The sequence below is a fragment of the Eriocheir sinensis genome, chromosome 18 (assembly GCF_024679095.1).
Source record: "Eriocheir sinensis breed Jianghai 21 chromosome 18, ASM2467909v1, whole genome shotgun sequence".
In the NCBI taxonomy this organism is placed as follows: Eukaryota; Metazoa; Arthropoda; class Malacostraca; order Decapoda; family Varunidae; genus Eriocheir; species Eriocheir sinensis.
In genome coordinates, this window is record NC_066526.1 from 4,913,595 (window position 1) to 4,932,830 (window position 19,236).

A 19,236-nucleotide genomic window follows, 5' to 3' on the forward strand; every position below is an offset into this window, starting at 1 on the left:
GAGTAATGGAACGAGAGAGTTGTAAGTAGCAGGATTGAATGTGCTGAGAGGGAGTGCCAGAACAGGGAGATATAGAGACACTTCTGGCATAAGGGAAGTTCCTTTGAGGGAGAAGGGCATTGGAGATATAGATAGATAGATAAGCAAAAAAACAGCTTCTTACAGGTGACACCACAAGCTTACTTTGCCACTGTTTGCTTATAGAACTTACCAGTGGTGGGCACCGCTAACTGAAAAGTTAGCTTCGCTAACTGGTAATCCACTAACTTCGGTTAAGTATTTTGGCTCTAAAACCCTTAAAAACAGACCTAGTGACCTGAAATTTCAATATGTTGTAGCTTAGACATAGAGCTTTCCATAACGGTATAGCATGCCGAAATCAGATGATGATGAAGTGTACACAAATAAACAAATTAAATTTAACACTTTATATATGCTTTATATATGAACTTGCAATAGCAGTGTAGAAAGATAAGAACAAACTTGTATGAATTTTTTAGTGGACTTAAAGATAGCAAAGGGGGAACTACATTTAGCGGGAGTTAATTGGTCCGCTAACTGTTTCCAAAGTTAGCGAAAACGTTAAGCAGCTAATTAGTGAATTAGCGGAACCATACCCACCACTGGAACTTACGAATAGTAAGCCATTTAGAAGGAGGACCCCGGGCTGCACAGAGGACCTGTGTAACACTCCCCTTGACATACTATGACTATTATATACTATAAGTATTGTTGGACATGACACACACACACACACACACACGACAGCGTAGGAGTACGTTTGTAGATTTGGCATGAAGGCTATGATATACTTGAAATATGCTAACAAGAAAGAGCTGGGTTTTGAGAGCTGTGAGGATTATATTATGTGTTAGGGAATGTATGGATCAGGGGAGAAAACATCAAACTACTACAACTATTACTACATTTCTACAACTACTCCATTGTTGTATAATTCTTGAGTCAAGGCAGTAGAGAAACTCAGGGATTGCCAATCCCAGAATTTACGTGATATAATGGCAATATAAAGTTACAATCCTGAAGGAGGGGACGTTGTGGCCAGGCCAGGAACACACATGAAGCCTGGCAAGACACCTGTATTTGTACATTCACTTGGACTCGGTGCGAAGGGTCATGATGCCTGTCTGGTCCATGGCTCCGAACACATCAACTTTAGTTGAACTCAAAATAAGGGAAAAAACTATTTTATAAGTGTGGTTAGCTTCACAACAACTACTACTATTATTGCTGTACTACTACTACTTCTTCTACTTTTTAAATTTTATTTTACTACATATAAAAGATACCTCAACCCATGTTTATTTTTCCCGACACATAATCATGGAGGGCTCCATAAATTGGAGGTCATTAGCCCCAAATCTGTTCACTGATGACTGTGGCATCCAACCATATCACTAATACTACTTAGCACTAAAACTATACATAACACCTTATCTTCTAATACGTCTATAGATCTCCCTTTCCTTCCCTACTCATGTCACTCCCGACCCACCCTGATGTCACTCTCCACCACTGCGGCCCCATAGTCCATATTGGAGATGTTGGTGGCTTTTGGGCCAGAGTGTCTGGTGCCCCTGAGACATAGGATGGCCGACCTGAGCAGGGAGAACGAAAGGCGACACCTCATCCAGGCGACAACGTGGCTCCTTGGCTGATGCTTCTTTTCTGAGATCAGTTCCGCAAGTCGTGTGTAGAAGCATCGGGCTCTGGGCCCCATCCCGCCGGATGTAGTGAAGACTAGGGGGGTGAAGCTACCCTGATCCACATGTTGGACTCTTTCACTGTATGCCCTCATCTTCTCCTGCTCATTCCTTTGGTGGGTGGCTTCCAGGGGCAGCTCATGGTAACAGGCAGCCATCGGGTTGAATATGTGGATGTCCATGAATGCCCTCTTTCTGAACACCCAGAATCCAAGGGCAGTTGCATCAACCCTTGCCTCGTGTAAAGTATTGGCCGTCCTGTATCTAAGGTGTTCACCATCAGGGGGAGCAGTGCTGGCTCGGTAGTGACTTCTTGGCATACCTCCCCAAGCATGCTGGCTGTCAGATCCCTCACCTCATCGTGTCGGATACAGACGAAGTCTCCCTTCTTGCGCTACTACTGCTACCACCACTACTATTATTACTACAACTAAAAATAATAATGATAATAATAATAATAATAATAATAATAATAATAATAATAATAATAATAATAATAACAACAACTAATAATGTCTTATTTTTTTTGCTAAATAATATTCTTTTATTATTATTATTATTATTATTATTATTATTATTATTATTATTATTATTATTATTATTATTATTATTATTATTATTATTATTATTATTATTATTATTATTGTAATTATTATTATTGTTGTTGTTGTTGCTGCTTTACATTTCCTTTACTGCTATTGTAATCATCAACGGCCTGAGGTTTGCATCTAACACTGCAAACCCAAAGTAACACTACACAACAAACTTCTCGCCTCCGCCTCCCTCACCTCGAAGTAGGCGAACTTCTTGGAGCGCACCGCCGCCACGCCCTCCTCGAAGCTGTAGACGAGCATCCCTGGCCGCTCCTTGTGCAGCTGACCCACCTTGCCGAAGAGGGTGTCGGGCGCTGAAAACTGGCGACATTTTTTCCTTTAGCAGGGCCGTAATTTCGGGTGGGTGGGTGGAGAGGGGAAGTATTACATTCCGCAATGTTTCTTATATCGGCCTCAAAATGACCCTAGAAGTGCTTATAAAAAAATAAAAAATAAAAATCCTCAAAATGCGCATGCTCGCTTTGCTCGCCACCCTCTCCCCTCCCACCTCACGAACCTATGATGCCCTCTAGCCCCCTCCAGAAATCTGCCAAAATTACGGGCCTGTTTAATATGTGTATGACGCTGCCTGATGCTGGAAATTGACGCATTATTCATTAATCTCACTCATGTGTCTGTGTGTCTAGCGCTGAAAGCTGACACGCAATATTACCTCGGCATTGTGCATAGATCAAAACTGGCACAGCAATCTACCTTAACTGCGTGTTGAGAGCTCAAAACACATGCAATTATAGCCTGTAAGTGTGTATAGAGTTCAAAACTGGCACAATTTCGCCCTTACAGAATGTTGAGCTCAAAACACTCGCAATTTTACCATAACAGTGTGCAAAGAGTTCAAATGGAGACATAAATCCACCTTAATCGTGTGCTTATATATAGTGTTGAAAACTGACACAAAATTTCACCTTAGCACAAGCACTGCTCAAAACTGATAATTACGCCAATCTCATTCTTAAACTCTTGAAACGTGGCAAGGAACTCCAGACTTCGAGTTCACAGATATAAGTTCACAATGCATATTCAGAGGAGCAAAACCAGCGCCTCTTACAGCGCCATTAGTACATCAAGGGAAGAGTGATTTCACACGCTCCTGAATGCGCTTTTATGCTCAAACTTCTATACTCTACTACTGCACTTCTCATAGGCAATGCCGTGCGTGGAAAATGGGTCATAACCTAACACATGGATTTGGAAAGATCGGCGCCACGAAAAATAACCTTCACCTGAAGAGCGTTGTTAATACTATTACCTTAAACTAACATTACCGTGGATTATGTTTTTTTGTTTTTATGCCCTTAACCTGTTTCTATTGATGCAAATAAGAACCTTCCTTATACTCAATGCCGTACGTGAGAAAGAGCCATAATTTAACGCAAAACTGAACCAGTCTATACACACTGGAAAACTATCACCCGAGAGTGGACATAGTAACCAGACGCCACAGTGATACCTTGAACACCTCTTCCATCGCTGAGTTTGCCAGGTAGGTCCACAGGAGCTTGCGGGACTCCACCAGGTCCTTCAGCGACTTGACTGGCGGCTCGGTGAAGCGGACGGTGAGGGAGGAGATGAGTTTGCTGCTGTAGGAGGCGATAACCACCACGCAGAAGACCCACCACCAGGCCGCCAGCATCCTCATGGGGCTTGTCTGCGGCTGTCTGTTAGCTGGCGGAGGGAAGGGAAGGAAAAGGTGTGAGTGAATATGGAGGACGTCTCTGTATAGGCCAGTCTTACATGAGAACCGAAGGAAGTGTATTATATTAGCATGAGTAGGAGAATGAAAAGCACTATGTGAAACATTATAGTCATTCCGGCCTTAAGTGGCGAGAGTCCCTCCCGTTTTAGGAGGATCCACCTGGAGCCTGACAGCCCCGTGCTGCTGATTGGTTTACTGACAGCATGACTGTTGTGGATGGATGGGAGCGCTTTCATTGATCATGTATTACGTGGTCAAGTACTGTCAGAGTTGTGTTCTGAGACGTTCAGTCTTTATCATAAATGGACGCTCTGTCGCCTGCGATGAAAAACATCCAAAAGAAAACTAGAACAATTTCTGAAATTTGTTGATAAACACTTTTCGAAAACTGATGCACGAGTCAGATGTCACGAGACGTACAGTTCCCGTCACTCTTCGGAAGGTCAAACCTAAGCTGTTAATGCCTTGACCTGAGGCTTAATGAAAGGATTAAGAGATGATAAAGGTTAATTAGGGCAGCAGCAAAGGAGGAGAAGGAGGAAAAGATTATTGAAGGTGTGTGTGTGTGTGTGTGTGTGTGTGTGTGTGTGTGTGTGTGTGTGAGAGAGAGAGAGAGAGAGAGAGATTTACATAGATTTACATAGAAAATCAGACCACACAGACCCCATGGTCCAGACTTGGTGGTCTGTCCTTAAACCTAAGTGATTTTACATTAATCAGAAGACCCCAAAACGTTGCATTTCTACTCTAGTTGATATTAAATTGAAGGAAGTGACGGTCGAGCTTATTTTTGAAGGAGTCAATCGTGTTACACTGGACCACTGATGGTGGAAGCTTATTCCATTCTCGCACTACAACGTTGGTGAAGAAAAATTTGGTGCAGTCTGAATTTACTTGTCTACATCTGAGTTTTACGCCATTGTTCCTCGTGCGCAAAGTGTCATCGATCATAAACAATGTTGATCTGTCTACATTCGTGAAACCATTAAGTATTTTAAAACATTCGATCAGTTTTCCTCGGAGGCGACGTTTCTCAAGAGAAAACATGTTAAGGGTAGAAAGCCTTTCTTCGTAGGATTTGTTGCGCAAGGAAGGGATCATTTTCGTTGCCCGACGCTGAACACCTTCTAATTTAGCAATATCCTTTGCATGGTGGGGAGACCAAAACTGTACCGCATATTCCAAGTGGGGTCTGACTAAACTGTTGTAGAGCGGGAGTATTACATCTTTATTTTTAAATAAAAAGTTTCTTTTAATGAAGCCCAACATTCTGTTCGCTTTATTTGCTGCATCGATGCATTGCTGTGAGAATTTGAGGTTTGACGCGATTTTGACCCCCAAGTCTTTGACGCATTGAACGCTTTTGAGTTTAACACCGCGCATTTCGTAATCAAACTTCTTATTCCTCGTTCCAACTTGAAGGACCTGGCACTTGTCTACGTTAAAGGGCATCTCCCATCTATCCGACCAAGCTGAAATTTTGTGCAAATCCTCTTGGAGGCTTTGCCTGTCTTCGTCAGTGAGAACCGAGTTACCAATCTTTGTGTCGTCTGCAAATTTACTAATGCGGTTATTGAGTCCAACATCCACGTCGTTGATGTAAATAATGAAGAGCACTGGGCCAAGAACCGAGCCCTGAGGGACGCCACTAGTGACCGGCGCCCACTCTGAGTTAAATCCGTCAATCACTACTCTTTGTTGTCTGTTGCTCAACCAATTCGCGATCCATTGGTTTACCTGACCGTCAATACCTATTTGCTTTAATTTGTAAAGTAATTTATGATGCGGGACTTTATCAAACGTTTTCTGGAAATCAAGATAGACTACGTCCAGTGATTTGGTTACGTCATAAACAGTGAAGAGGTCGTTATAAAAGGTTAATAGATTTGATAGGCAGGATCTTTTGTTTCGGAAGCCATGTTGTGAGTCCCCAATTAATGAGTGGCTTTCAAGGTAACTCACAATTTTGTCTCTAATTATGCCCTCAAGTAGCTTACCTACAACCGAAGTTAGACTAATGGGCCTGTAATTAAAAATCGGTGTCACGTTAGCCTTTTTCCAATCTGAAGGGACAATGCCTTGTCGCAAGGACATATTGAATACGGTTGTGAGGGGGGAGAGTATTTCGCTCTTTGTTTCTTTCAGCAGAGTTGGATATACTTTATCAGGTCCAGGACTTTTATTTGTTTTAAGTGATTTGAGGGCTTTAAGGACTTCATCGGGTTTTATTTCAAAGTTAGACAATGCATGCTCGGGATTTACATTAGTACTGGTGTTGGTGGTGGTGGTGGGAGGACTGTTATTATTAAACACCGAGGAAAAGTAATTATTTAATAGGTTTGCAACGTGTTGGCTGTCAGTCACTAGTGCACCGTCGCTGTTTGTTAAAGGTCCAATTCCACTTCTGATCGCCTTTCTGTTGTTTATGTAACTGAAGAAGGATTTCGGATTATTTTTACAGTTGGCTGCAATATTTTCTTCATATCTACGCTTTGCCTGATGCACTAATCTTTTTACTCGTCGCCTTGCATCATTGTAAAGTCTAATGTTTTCTGGCGTGCTTTGGTCTTTCTTTAACCTGTAAGACAATTTTCTCTCCTTGACTGAGTGTTTAATTTCGCTATTAAACCAAGGTGGACTTTTATTAGTGTTAATTCGCTTCTCGCACAAGGGGACAAATGTGTCCTGCTGAGTGAGTAAGTGATTTTTAAAGTTTAGCCAGGCGTCCTCTGCATTGCCGTCATCTGATAGTTGCATATCTATTAGTTTTCGTCGGATTTCTACGAAGTTGGCTCTTTTGAAATTGGGCACCTTAACTTTATTTTCAGTCACCGATGTTTGAGCTCTAATGTCAACGCGCACTAGTTTATGATCGCAGGAACCGAGGTGTTCTCCTACCGTGACATTACTGACTAGGTTATCTTGGGTCGCTATAACAAGGTCAAGTATGTTATTTTGTCGAGTTGGTTCAGAAACCATTTGGTTTAGATAATTTTCCTCTAGAAATTCGGTCATTCTATGGGACTCACCTTCTGTACCCGACAGTGTCGCCCAGTCGATATGGGGGAGGTTAAAGTCTCCTAGTATCAGTGAGTCGCTGTTATTAAGTGACTGCCTTAAGACGCTGTACATTTCAAGATCGCCATCAAGTGATTGCCCCGGAGGCCTGTAAGTGACAGATATATTTAAATTGACTTTTGCAATGTTTACTCGCACGCACAAATGTTCAACGTTACTGTTTCTTGGTGTTTTGTCAGTAGGTTGCAAGTAGCTTTTGACAAAAAGGGCGACACCACCCCTCTACGGTTTACACGATCATTGTTGAAGAATCTGTAGCCATCTATGTTGTATTCGGAACTTAAATCAATATTAGTGGTGTCGATAAATGTTTCGGTTATAGCAATTACGTCAAAGTTTTCTGTCAGAGCAAGACATCGCAGTTCATCAAATTTGTTTCTTAGGCTACGCGCATTGAAACTAAGGACTCTTAGGTTATCTTGAAGCTTGGTAATAGAGGTACTGGAGGGTTCAATGTTACGAGTCTGTTGCGGTGTATGGTGTCTATTTACACGGGCGGGATGGAAGGACGTGGCTGAGAGTCGTAAAGGACGTGGCTGAGAGAGAGAGAGAGAGAGAGAATCAGAGTAACAAGGATGAGCAGGGAAACCACAATACCACCCGGAATAGGGAACAGAAACAAAAGCCAGAGTAGGAAAAAAAGACTTTCTCACGCCTTCCCATTGGCCAAGGCGCACCCACCAATAGCCAATCCCATGTGTTCTGAGTGTGTGTGTGTGTGGGGGGGGGGGGGGGGGATCCCTCTCGCCACTTAAGGTCGGTGTGACTATAGTAGGTTATTTGCTTCGTTATCTGGCAGGCAATAACGCTGAGTAGACAAACTGTTGCAAGTATATACGCTTAAAAGATAGTTTGGTTATACTGCTTCGAGAACGGCAGTAGCTTTAAGTGAAAGAGATGACCGGTTGCAAGTATAAGTTTAAAAGACACTTGCATAGTGCTTCGAGAATGGCAATAGCCTTAGGTGAAATAGATGGCCTGTAGCAAGTTCAAGCTTAAAGGACAGTTGGTTATTGCTTCGAGTTAAGCGAATGGCAATAACGATAAGGGGAATGGAGTATATTTATTCTTAGCAGGTGTCACCAGCGATAGGGTCACAGGGCTCACGAAGCTTGAGCTATTCTTTTAACTATCGTAAATTACCTGTGTTTCTTTGGGACTTGTAACAATTACACTTCAATTTAATAAGTGCCACTATTGTTAATAAAACTGTAGCTGATCATTCTCGTTGTTTTATTTATTGGTAAATGAGAGAATATAAATGTCCGGAAGCCTCTCCTCATCCAAAACCGTTCTTGCATGAAAGACCTGTGAAATCAAGCAGAAATTAGCTTTAAAAAAAATATTTACATTGCATTATATGCCGAGTACCTGCTATGGGCGCACCAGTGTCACACATTTGGGCGCCAGGCATCTCGGCAGAGAGCGAGGGTCCTTTTTTATTTGTCCGTGTGCGACATTGGCTTCCGTCCAATAGTGTTTCCCTCTACCCACAACTCCCTGGCTTTAAAGGCCATCACCTTTGACTTGCCCACACTCCTGGTAGCGGCAGTCCACCCAAGGTCTTGGTTTATCTCACACGTTATGTTATGTGTTATAACGACCCAAGATAACCTAGTCAGTAGTGTCACGGTAGGAGAACACCTCGGTTCTTGCGATCATAAATTAGTGCGCGTCGACATTAAAGCTCAATCATCAGTGACTGAAAATAAAGTAAAGGTGCCCAATTTCAAAAGAGCTAACTTCGTAGAAATCCGACAAAAACTAACAGAAATACAACTATCAGATGACGGCAACGTAGAGGAAGCCTGGCTAAGCCTTAAAAATCACTTACTCACTCAGCAGAACACATTCGTCCCCTTGTGCGAGAAGCGAATTAACACTAATAAAAGCCCACCGTGGTTTAATAGCGAAATTAAACAATCAGTCAATGAGAGAAAATTGTTTTACAGGTTAAAGAAAGAACAAAGCACGCCCGAAAACATTAGACTTTATAATGATGCCAGGCGACGAGTAAAAAGACTAGTAGGTCAGGCAAAGCGTAGATATGAAGAAAATATTGCAGCCAACTGTAAAAATAATCCGAAATCTTTCTTCAGTTACATAAACAACAGAAAGGCGATCAAAAGTGGTATTGGACCTTTAACAAACAGCGACGGTGCACTAGTGACTGACAGCCAACACATTGCAAACCTCTTAAACAATTACTTTTCCTCGGTGTTTAATACTAACAGTCTTCCTCTCGCTACCATCAACACCAGTACTATTGTAAATCTCGAGCATGCATTGCCTAATTTTGAAATAACAACCGATGAAGTCCTTAAAGCTCTCCATTCACTTAAAACAAATAAAAGTCCTGGACCTGACAAAGTATATTCAACTCTGCTGAAAGAAACATAGAGCGAAATACTCTCCTCCCTCACAACCGTATTCAATATGTCCTTGCGACAAGGCATCGTCCCTTCAGATTGGAAAAAGGCTAACGTGACACCGATTTTCAAGAAAGGAGACAAAAAAGTACCAGGTAATTACAGGCCCATTAGTCTAACTTCGGTTGTAGGTAAGCTACTTGAGGGCATAATTAGAGACAAAATTGTGAGTTACCTTGAAAGCCACTCATTGATTGGGGACTCACAACATGGCTTCCGAAACAAAAGATCCTGCCTATCAAACCTATTAACCTTTTATAACGACCTCTTCACTGTTTATGACATAACCAAATCACTGGACGTAGTCTATCTTGATTTCCAGAAAGCGTTTGATAAAGTCCCGCATCATAAATTACTTTACAAATTAAAGCAAATAGGTATTGACGGTCAAGTAAACCAATGGATCGCGAATTGGTTGAGCAACAGACAACAAAGAGTAGTGATTGACGGATTTAACTCAGAGTGGGCGCCTGTCACTAGTGGCGTCCCTCAGGGCTCGGTCCTTGGCCCAGTGCTCTTCATTATTTACATCAACGACGTGGATGTTGGACTCAATAACCGCATTAGTAAATTTGCAGACGACACAAAGATTGGTAACTCGGTTCTCACTGACGAAGACAGGCAAAGCCTCCAAGAGGATTTGCACAAAATTTCAGCTTGGTCGGATAGATGGGAGATGCCCTTTAACATAGACAAGTGCCAGGTCCTTCAAGTTGGAACGAGGAATAAGAAGTTCGAATACGAAATGCGCGGCGTTAAACTCAAAAGCGTTCAATGCGTCAAAGACTTGGGGATCAAAATCGCGTCAAACCTCAAATTCTCACAGCAATGCATCGATGCAGCAAATAAAGCGAACAGAATGTTGGGCTTCATTAAAAGAAACTTTGTATTCAAGAATAAAGATGTAATACTCCCGCTCTACAACAGTTTAGTCAGACCCCACTTGGAATATGCGGTACAGTTTTGGTCCCCCCACCATGCAAAGGATATTGCTAAATTAGAAGGTGTTCAGCGTCGGGCAACGAAAATGATCCCCTCCTTGCGCAACAAATCCTACGAAGAAAGGCTTTCTACCCTTAACATGTTTTCTCTTGAGAAACGTCGCCTCCGAGGAAAACTGATCGAATGTTTTAAAATACTTAATGGTTTCACGAATGTAGACAGATCAACATTGTTTATGATCGATGACACTTTGCGCACGAGGAACAATGGCGTAAAACTCAGATGTAGACAAGTAAATTCAGACTGCACCAAATTTTTCTTCACCAACGTTGTAGTGCGAGAATGGAATAAGCTTCCACCATCAGTGGTCCAGTGTAACACGATTGACTCCTTCAAAAATAAGCTCGACCGTCACTTCCTTCAATTTAATATCAACTAGAGTAGAAATGCAACGTTTTGGGGTCTTCTGATTAATGTAAAATCACTTAGGTTTAAGGACAGACCACCAAGTCTGGACCATGGGGTCTGTGTGGTCTGATTTTCTATGTAAATCTATGTAAACAACAACCAGCAGTCACTTGAGGGCGGAGTATAATATGCTGGGAGCGGAAGCCGGTGACCTCACGGACCTCTTAGTGTTGAGGGTGGGGTTGTCGAGATGCCCGGTCGGTCCTGACGCCTTAATGTTTTTGATGAATTTCGCCGAAGGCGACACTGATACACCCACGGCAGGTACTCAGCAAATATTGTAAGGTAAATAGAATTTTAAAATTTGTTTGATTTCGCAGGGCTTTCTTCAAGAACGGTTTTGGATGAGGAGAGGCTGCCGGACAGCATTTATATTTTCTCTTGTTTACCAATAAATAAAACAACGAGAATAATCAGCTTACCTTACCGACGCGCCGTATCCACCAGGACTTCGGCAACCATGGAGCGTCACATTATTATTAACAATAGTATCACTATTATATTGAAGTTTAATTGGGTCCTTCACTGAGCTGGACCTGTCATCTGGTGGCCCTGCTGGAACCTCTGCCAGAGCCAAGCCTGCGGCCAGCTGGGGTCCAGCGAGGCTTAATTGACATTTTTCTGTACCAAACTAGCAAAATATACGAGTTGTAATGGACACTATCATGTTTACACCAAAAAATCTGAGTGCTGTATTATTCCTGTCGTTGTAATGAACACCGTTGGCAAAATAAGAGCATTCTTCGATATGTCCTACAAAACTCCATCCTGTGGTTAATAGAAATGCATCAGTGCGGCCTCTTGGGTAAATATTTCCGTCATGCAAGAAAAGAAAAGTTAAACAAGTCTGGCATGGAGTCATGCTCTCAAAATTTTATAGTTGTGGTGGAAGATAGTGTTGAAAATTTTGCCACTCAACAATCCTCCCTGGCACGCCGCTGCTTCAACACGATGCATTCCTCTGTTCCTCGACTCCCTCCAATTAGAGCGCGGTAGGTTGTTTACACTGCTGCTAAACATATCGTACGCTCCCGGCAGCAAGTATTATACATATTTCATATTTCTAATTTAAATCATAATACATACATCTTTAGCATCTTATAATATTACATTCACTATATGAAACTTTAAAGGAACAACATAGAGCATGTGACGATTGTTTACGTGGGAAAAAAAAAAAATTTAAATGTCCTATTTCTTGCATTTCCCCGTTTCTTAAATACTATACTACTACCAGCTCAAACGTACGGCTGTGACGTAGGCCTCTAGGAAATAAGAACATAAGAACATAAGAACGCAGGAGTCTGCAAGAGCCCGGTAGGCCTGTACGAGGCAGCTCCTTTGACCCTAAGCTCCCGTGTATCTAATCCCACCTAATATCGCTGTCCATGAATTTATCTAGTCTATTTTTGAATGTGACAATTGTATTGGCACTCACCACATGACTGCTAAGCCTATTCCACTCATCCACCACCCTGTTAGTAAACCAATTTTTGCCTATGTCCCTGTTGAATCTGAATTTATCCAGTTTAAACCCATTACTTCGTGTCCTACCCGGTTCTCTTACCAACAAAACCTTATGAATGTCTCCCTTATTAAAGCCCTTCATCCATTTATAAACCTCGATCATGTCTCCACGCACCCTTCGCCTTTCTAGAGAATGCAAGTTTAACTGTTTGAGTCTTCCCTCGTATGGCAAGTTTCTCAACCCCTGAATCATCTTAGTCATTCTCCTCTGCACCGATTCTAACATTTTGATATCCATTCTATAGTAAGGTGACCAGAACTGAACCGCATAGTCAAGATGAGGTCTAACTAATGCTAAATATAGTTTGAGGAAGACTTCAGGGCTTCTGTTGCTTACGCTCCTTGAAATAAATCCCAGTACCCTATTAGCTCGATTTCTAGCTTGAATGCATTGTGCCCTTGGACGGAGATCAGAGCTCACTAAGACCCTAAATCCTCTCGCACCCAGACCTACTTATGAGAGTGTCATTTAAGCAATAGTTATGTGAGGGGTTGTTCCTACCTACACTCAGAATACTGCACTTCCCTACATTGAACTCCATCTGCCATTTATCCGCCCAGTCATATAATCTGTTGAGTTCACCTTGGAGAATACTAGCGTCCTGATCCGACTCAATTACTCTACCGATCTTGGTATCATCTGCAAATTTACTAACATCACTACTAATTCCTGTGTCTAAGTCATTGATATAAATAATAAACAAAAGTGGACCTAATACCGAACCTTGTGGGACCCCACTCGTAACACATCCCCAGTTAGATCTTTTACCATTGATTTGCACTCTTTGCTTCCTATTGCTAAGCCACGCCTTGACCCAGTTCAAAACTTTACCCTCTACTCCGTGAGCCTGTAATTTAAGCAACAGTCGTTGGTGAGGAACTTTGTCAAACGCTTTACTAAAATCAAGATAGATTACATCATAATTTTCATCTCTGTCAACCGCCTCAAATACTTTATTGTAGAAGGACAAGAGATTGGTGAGGCATGACCTACCTTTTGTGAACCCATGCTGCGAGTCGTGAATTAAGCTATGTTTCTCTAAATGCTCCCGAATGTTCCTGGCTATTATGGACTCCAGCATCTTCCCTATAACCGATGTTAAGCTAATTGGGCGATAGTTTGAAGCAACTGACCTGTCCCCTTTTTAAAAATCGGCGTCACATTAGCTACTTTCCATAGGCTCGGCACATAGCCAGTATTTACCGACATCTTAAAGATGTCGGTTAGCGTCACTGATTATATCACCTAACTCCTTTAATACCCTCGGAAATATCCGTCAGGACCTGGCGACTTGTTCTTCTTAAGCTTATCTATCTCATCCTGAACTACTTCCTGGTAATGATTATATCCCTCAATTTATCGCCATCCCGCCCTCGTACACCTGAACTCTTTCCGATATAGTCGTTCGATCCTCCTGTGTGAATACTGAAAGGAAGTAGTCGTTCAACAATGTGCTCATATTTTCGTAATTTTCTACTAGCTCCCCTGTGTTTGTTTTCAGCGGTCCAATTTTCTCGCGTGTTTTTGTTCTATACATCTGAAAGAAGCCCTTAGGATTACTTTTCGCCTCATTTGCTACTTTGATCTCATAGTTCCTTTTTGCTATCCTGGTGTTTTTCTTAACTAACCTAGATAGTTCGACGCACCGGCCCCTGAGATGAGTTTCCCCATTCTTTATTTTCTGATAAATTCCCTTCTTTAACCCAATCTCGTGTTTTAGTCTACGAGTCATCCACTTAGGGTCATTGTTTTCTTTTCTAAGTGTTCGCTGTGGTATATGCTGTCCTTGCCCCTCTACTATAACTCTAACTAAATTGTTGTAAGACATTTCTACCTGGTTCTCCTGGCTCTCCAACCCACAGTTCTGGCCCTCATGAATCCTTAAATTATCCCAGTTTACCCCTTCAAGATGTCTTCGAAGAACCTCGTAATTTGCTCTTCTACAATCTGGCACTAACACTGGGTTTGGTTCGCGGGTTACTGCCCAGTCTAAGCTAAAACGAACCGTTCTGTGGTCACTATTTCCTAACTCTCCGCCCACCTCCAACTCACGTAGCAAGTTCCCATTATTGGTTAGGACTAAGTCTAATATGTTATCTTCTCTGGTAGGCTCAGTAACTACCTGCTTAAGGAAATTATCTTGTATAACTTCAAGAAAGTCCTCGGCTTCCAGGTCACCCACTAGATCTTCCCAGTCTATATTCCTATAATTAAAGTCCCCCATTACGCAGACATTTCTACTCATACTCGCCCTGCCAATCTCCTGTAGTAATATACTCGTGTCCTGCCTGTTAAGGTTGGTGGCCTGTATATGACTCCTAGAGTTAGTTTTTCTTTGTAAACGTCCACCCAAACTGATTCTGAATCCATGTTAGTTTTGACTGAGTTGTTAACTAAACATTTAAGTGAGTCTTTAACATATAGCGCAACTCCACCTCCCTTTCTGCCCCTTCTGTCTTTGTGAAACATCTGATAACCCGTTATTTCAAATTCTGATCTAAAATTTCTATTAGCAGTGTCTATCCATGTCTCAGTGATCGCTATTATGTCAAAATTTTCTGAACAAGCTTCACCCCTTAGTAAGTCTATCTTGTTTCTGAGGCTCCTGCTGTTAGTATAGAAGATTCTTAGCCCGTCCTCTGTTACTCCCCTAGAATTACTTCTAAGCTGCCTGGTTATATTATGAGCTAGATGTCCCCTCCCATTCCTCCTCCCATTGCTCCCATTACTCCTCCCCCCCTCGCCTATACTAAAAAATCCCTCAGGGTACCAAGTGCTCGCTCAAGGGAGTCTGAGAGAGCCTCAACACCCTTGAACGTCAAGTGTATCCCGTCACGGGCGTAGAGCGGCAGTACAGCGTTGCCACGTTTTAACCCCACCTTAGTTCTCTCTCTCTCTCTCTCTCTCTCTCTCTCTCTCTCTCTCTCTCTCTCTCTCTTAAACAGCTTAAACAACAAATACTTCAACCACTCACTAACATATTCAACCGGTCAGTTCAACTAAACAAGGTCCCGGAAGACTGGAAGATGGCGAACGTAACACCGATTTTCAAAAAAGGAGACAAAAGCGTTGCATTAAACTACAGGCCCATAAGTTTGACATCAGTGGCAGGAAAAATACTCGAAAAGATTATTAGAGATAAACTTGTTAAGTTTCTAGAAAACAATAATATAATCTCCGACACCTAGCATGGCTTCAGAAACAAGCGCTCCTGCCTAACAAATTTATTAAACTTCTTCCAAGGTATATATAAGAACTGGGATGCCCACATCCCCAGTGATGTTATATACCTGGACTTTCAGAAAGCCTTCGACAAGGCACCGCACGAGCGACTCCTCAAGAAACTGCACTCGGCGGGCATTGGAGCCAATCTGATCGCGTGGATAAGAGATTGGCTCACCGACAGAAAACTACGAGGACTACTCAACGGACAGCCTTCCGATTGGCTTCCAGTCACTAGTGGAGTGCCTCAAGGGTCAGTGCTGGGACCCATCCTCTTTATCATATATATCAATGACCTAGAATCAGGACTGAAATCCACAATATCGAAATTTGCAGATGACACCAAGGTGGGTGGAGATGCCCTCACAAAGACCGACTGCGAAATCATTCAGAAAGACCTCAATCACATTATCGAATGGTCGGAAAAATGGCAAATGTCATTTAATGTTGACAAATGCAAAGTCATGCACATTGGGTCCCAAAATAGTAACCACACATACATCATGAATGGGATACCTCTGCAGGCGATGCAGGAGGAAAAGGATCTTGGAGTAACTATCAGGAGTGACCTGAAGCACGCGAATCACTGTAAAAAAGCATACAACAAAGCCAACACTATGCTCGGGTTCATAGCGAGGAACTTCGAGTGTAAAACACCAGACGTGATGCTATCCTTGTATAATTCCATGGTAAGACCGCACCTCGAGTATGCAGTACAGTTCTGGTCTCCTAATTACAGAAAGGACATTGCTTTACTGGAAAGGATTCAACGACGCGCCACAAAGATGATTCCAACCTTAAGGGCCCAACCGTACGAGGAACGACTCAAGAGACTCAATCTCTTTACATTGGAGAAAAGACGCCTACGAGGGGGTATGATTCAAGTCTTCAAGCATCTGAAAAAGTTCAATAACGTCGATTTCTTCAAATTCTTTGAACTACAAACCAACTCAAGAACTAGAAATAAGGGTTTACCCATTCAGTCGAGTCGATGTAACACAGACATTGGAAGGAGTTTCTTTTCAAACCGAGTCATCCGCCACTGGAACAATCTTCCCTCAGAAGTAGTAAATGCGAATACCATCAACTCCTTCAAATATAGAATCGACCGTCATTTCGCTGCGTCGGGAGTAAACTGAATAACGAGGGACTTTCATCTGCTCCTCAATATCGAGGTGCTTTCATCTGCTCATCAAGCCCCAAGTGGCGGTCGAGCAGATTAAATCAACCAAGCGGGCGACCTCGTAATGAGCCAATAGGCTTTCTGTTGCCTGCATTTCCATGTTTCCATGTTTCTCTCTCTCTCTCTCTCTCTCTCTCTCTCTCTCTCTCTCTTAATTCCTCCCTTCCTCCCTTCTTCATGAATTTTTTCGAGTGTGGGGATTTCTTTTCTTGCGTAGAACTGCAAAACTGTTCTGTGCAGTACACCTTCAATGAAGTTATCGAAGAAGTCCATGATGGGTTTTGATCGCTGCCTTTTCTTGGGAGATGTAAACTTGGGAGCGCGATTCTCTACATTTTCTCTTGCTTCTTTGTTAATTTTTTCAACAGTTCTTTCGCTGACATGAGTTGCTACAGCTGTGCGACGAGTAACCTTTGACAGGGCTTCAAGAGTGCTTGCATTCTGCTTCTGTTCAAAATACTGGCGGACATTGAAGATAACTTGTTTTGTTTGGCTATGTAGATGCTGGGGGAGTGTTGGTGGAGCAGCCATATCGATCGTGTCTGGTCAAGGACGCCGACTGACCTGAGTGGAGTCACCTGACCTCTCCACCTGTGTGGATGGCGGGCGTGTCTGGGTGTTGGCCGGGAGTGTTACCGCCGCGAGGATTTTAATGTTTTTTTTCATACTTATGTCAGCTTATTTTAACGTACACGATATCACGATATAATCTAAATATAATTGTGAAACCCCTTACCCATCCCAAAACATAAGGAAAACTCAATAATAAGTATAGCATTTTTTTAGCAACACTGTAAAATATGTATGCCACGTTTCTTTGTATGCTTACAGATATCTTATCCATAATAAGTTAACTGTTCTTCCATACGTTATAATACTAAGATTAAATGTGTATGCATATTTGCTGATCACATTTGCCATGGTTTTACTTAAATTAGAACATTTCTACATCGCGGGCTGGGAGACACGCGGCAAGGCTGTACAAGGGATCCCGTACGCTTGCTCCGCCCACAACCGCATGTTTAGTGTAGTAGCAGTATACTAGCAACTCAAGTGGCTCTATACCGTAGCTATGAAAAAAATGTGATTTCTAAATGATTGCAAAAAAACAAGTTAGAAAAATTATTCGGACGCACTCCGCAAGCATATTTATTTTGGTAGTTCCACCAGGACCACCAAATGGCAGGTAGAACTAAATGAAGGACCCAATTGTTACAAGCCCCAGAGAAACACAGGTTATTTACAACAACTGAAAGAATAGCTCAAGCTTCGTGGGCCCTGTGACCCAATACCGATGGCTGGCAACTCTGAATATACATCATAGAAAAAAAAACTGCTGCAGGTACATACACTTTTAAGAGTAGATTATTTGCTTCGACACTTCATCTTCGACATCTTCATCATTATCATCACGAGCCTTTTATAAACGCTTCAGTGATCCACATCTTAATGGATCACACTGACAATATTATGCCAAGGTCTGAAACATGCTTTTTGCTCAAGCATCATCCTTATCCGACGCTTTGTTAACAAGTTATTACCGAAAAACGATATAACACGGCCTCTGAAACCAACAGCAACTGAATAACAATATAATAAGTGGAATAGATAAACTGCTTCAACTACACGCTATTAAATGACAATCACCGGGAACACTACCTCCAAAGCCTTTACTCCAAATCCCATCATCAAACCTTGCTGTATGAGGCACCCGAACATGTCCAGGAGGTAATGCGAGTACGTGTAGTTCTTGCATGACTTCTTGGCGGGGTACAGGAGGCCTTTGTCCCCGAACAGCCGAGAGACGATCCATACCAGCGTCCCCACCAACAGCGTCGAGGCCATGATCCCGATCCACACCTTGAGGGACGAAGGGAAAGTGCAGGGCGAGGTGAGCGATATATAATAGTCGCAGTTATGAAAAAGGCCCGAGTAATAAAGGTTTGTAAATGAAAGGACAGATGAAAAAGAAAATTAATTAATTTTGAAAATTTAAAATCTATGTGGCCTATACTACGGTGAGCAACGAAACTTTTTATTTCTTTCCTTTTAACCTGACGCATACAGCTGTTAAAAAAAGAGAGGAGGGAAGGAAGCTACTCACAAACCATACCAGTCACAGAAAAATCAGTTTAAAGAAGCAAAATAACAATCTTCTACAAGCAGTCCTTTTCGTCAGCACGCCAAATAACCAGTCGATTAACCAGCCAGTTAGTCAGTCAGCCATTCCATCATCTATTCACCCGATGAGTTAGTCAGTTTGTCAGTCAGTCTCAGCCAGTCAGCTAGTTAGCCAGGCAGCCAGCCAGACAACCGGTCCGCCAGTCAGTCAGTCAGTCAGTCAGTCAGTTAGCC

The 19,236-nt window shown here is 42.4% G+C and overlaps 1 protein-coding gene across 3 annotated transcripts in view; it reads right to left on the reverse strand.

Moving 5' to 3' along the window:
- LOC127000245 (probable glutamate receptor) overlaps nucleotides 1-19,236 on the reverse strand; it is a 188,175-nt gene that overhangs the window by 66,784 nt on the left and 102,155 nt on the right. For all 3 annotated transcript variants that reach the window (XM_050863697.1, XM_050863694.1, XM_050863695.1), the window contains 3 exons: nucleotides 18,576-18,741; nucleotides 3,786-4,000; nucleotides 2,510-2,635 (listed from right to left, as the gene is read on the reverse strand). In XM_050863697.1, coding sequence (XP_050719654.1) covers nucleotides 2,510-2,635; nucleotides 3,786-4,000; nucleotides 18,576-18,741 — 507 coding nt within the window. The remainder of the gene's footprint in view (nucleotides 1-2,509; nucleotides 2,636-3,785; nucleotides 4,001-18,575; nucleotides 18,742-19,236) is intronic.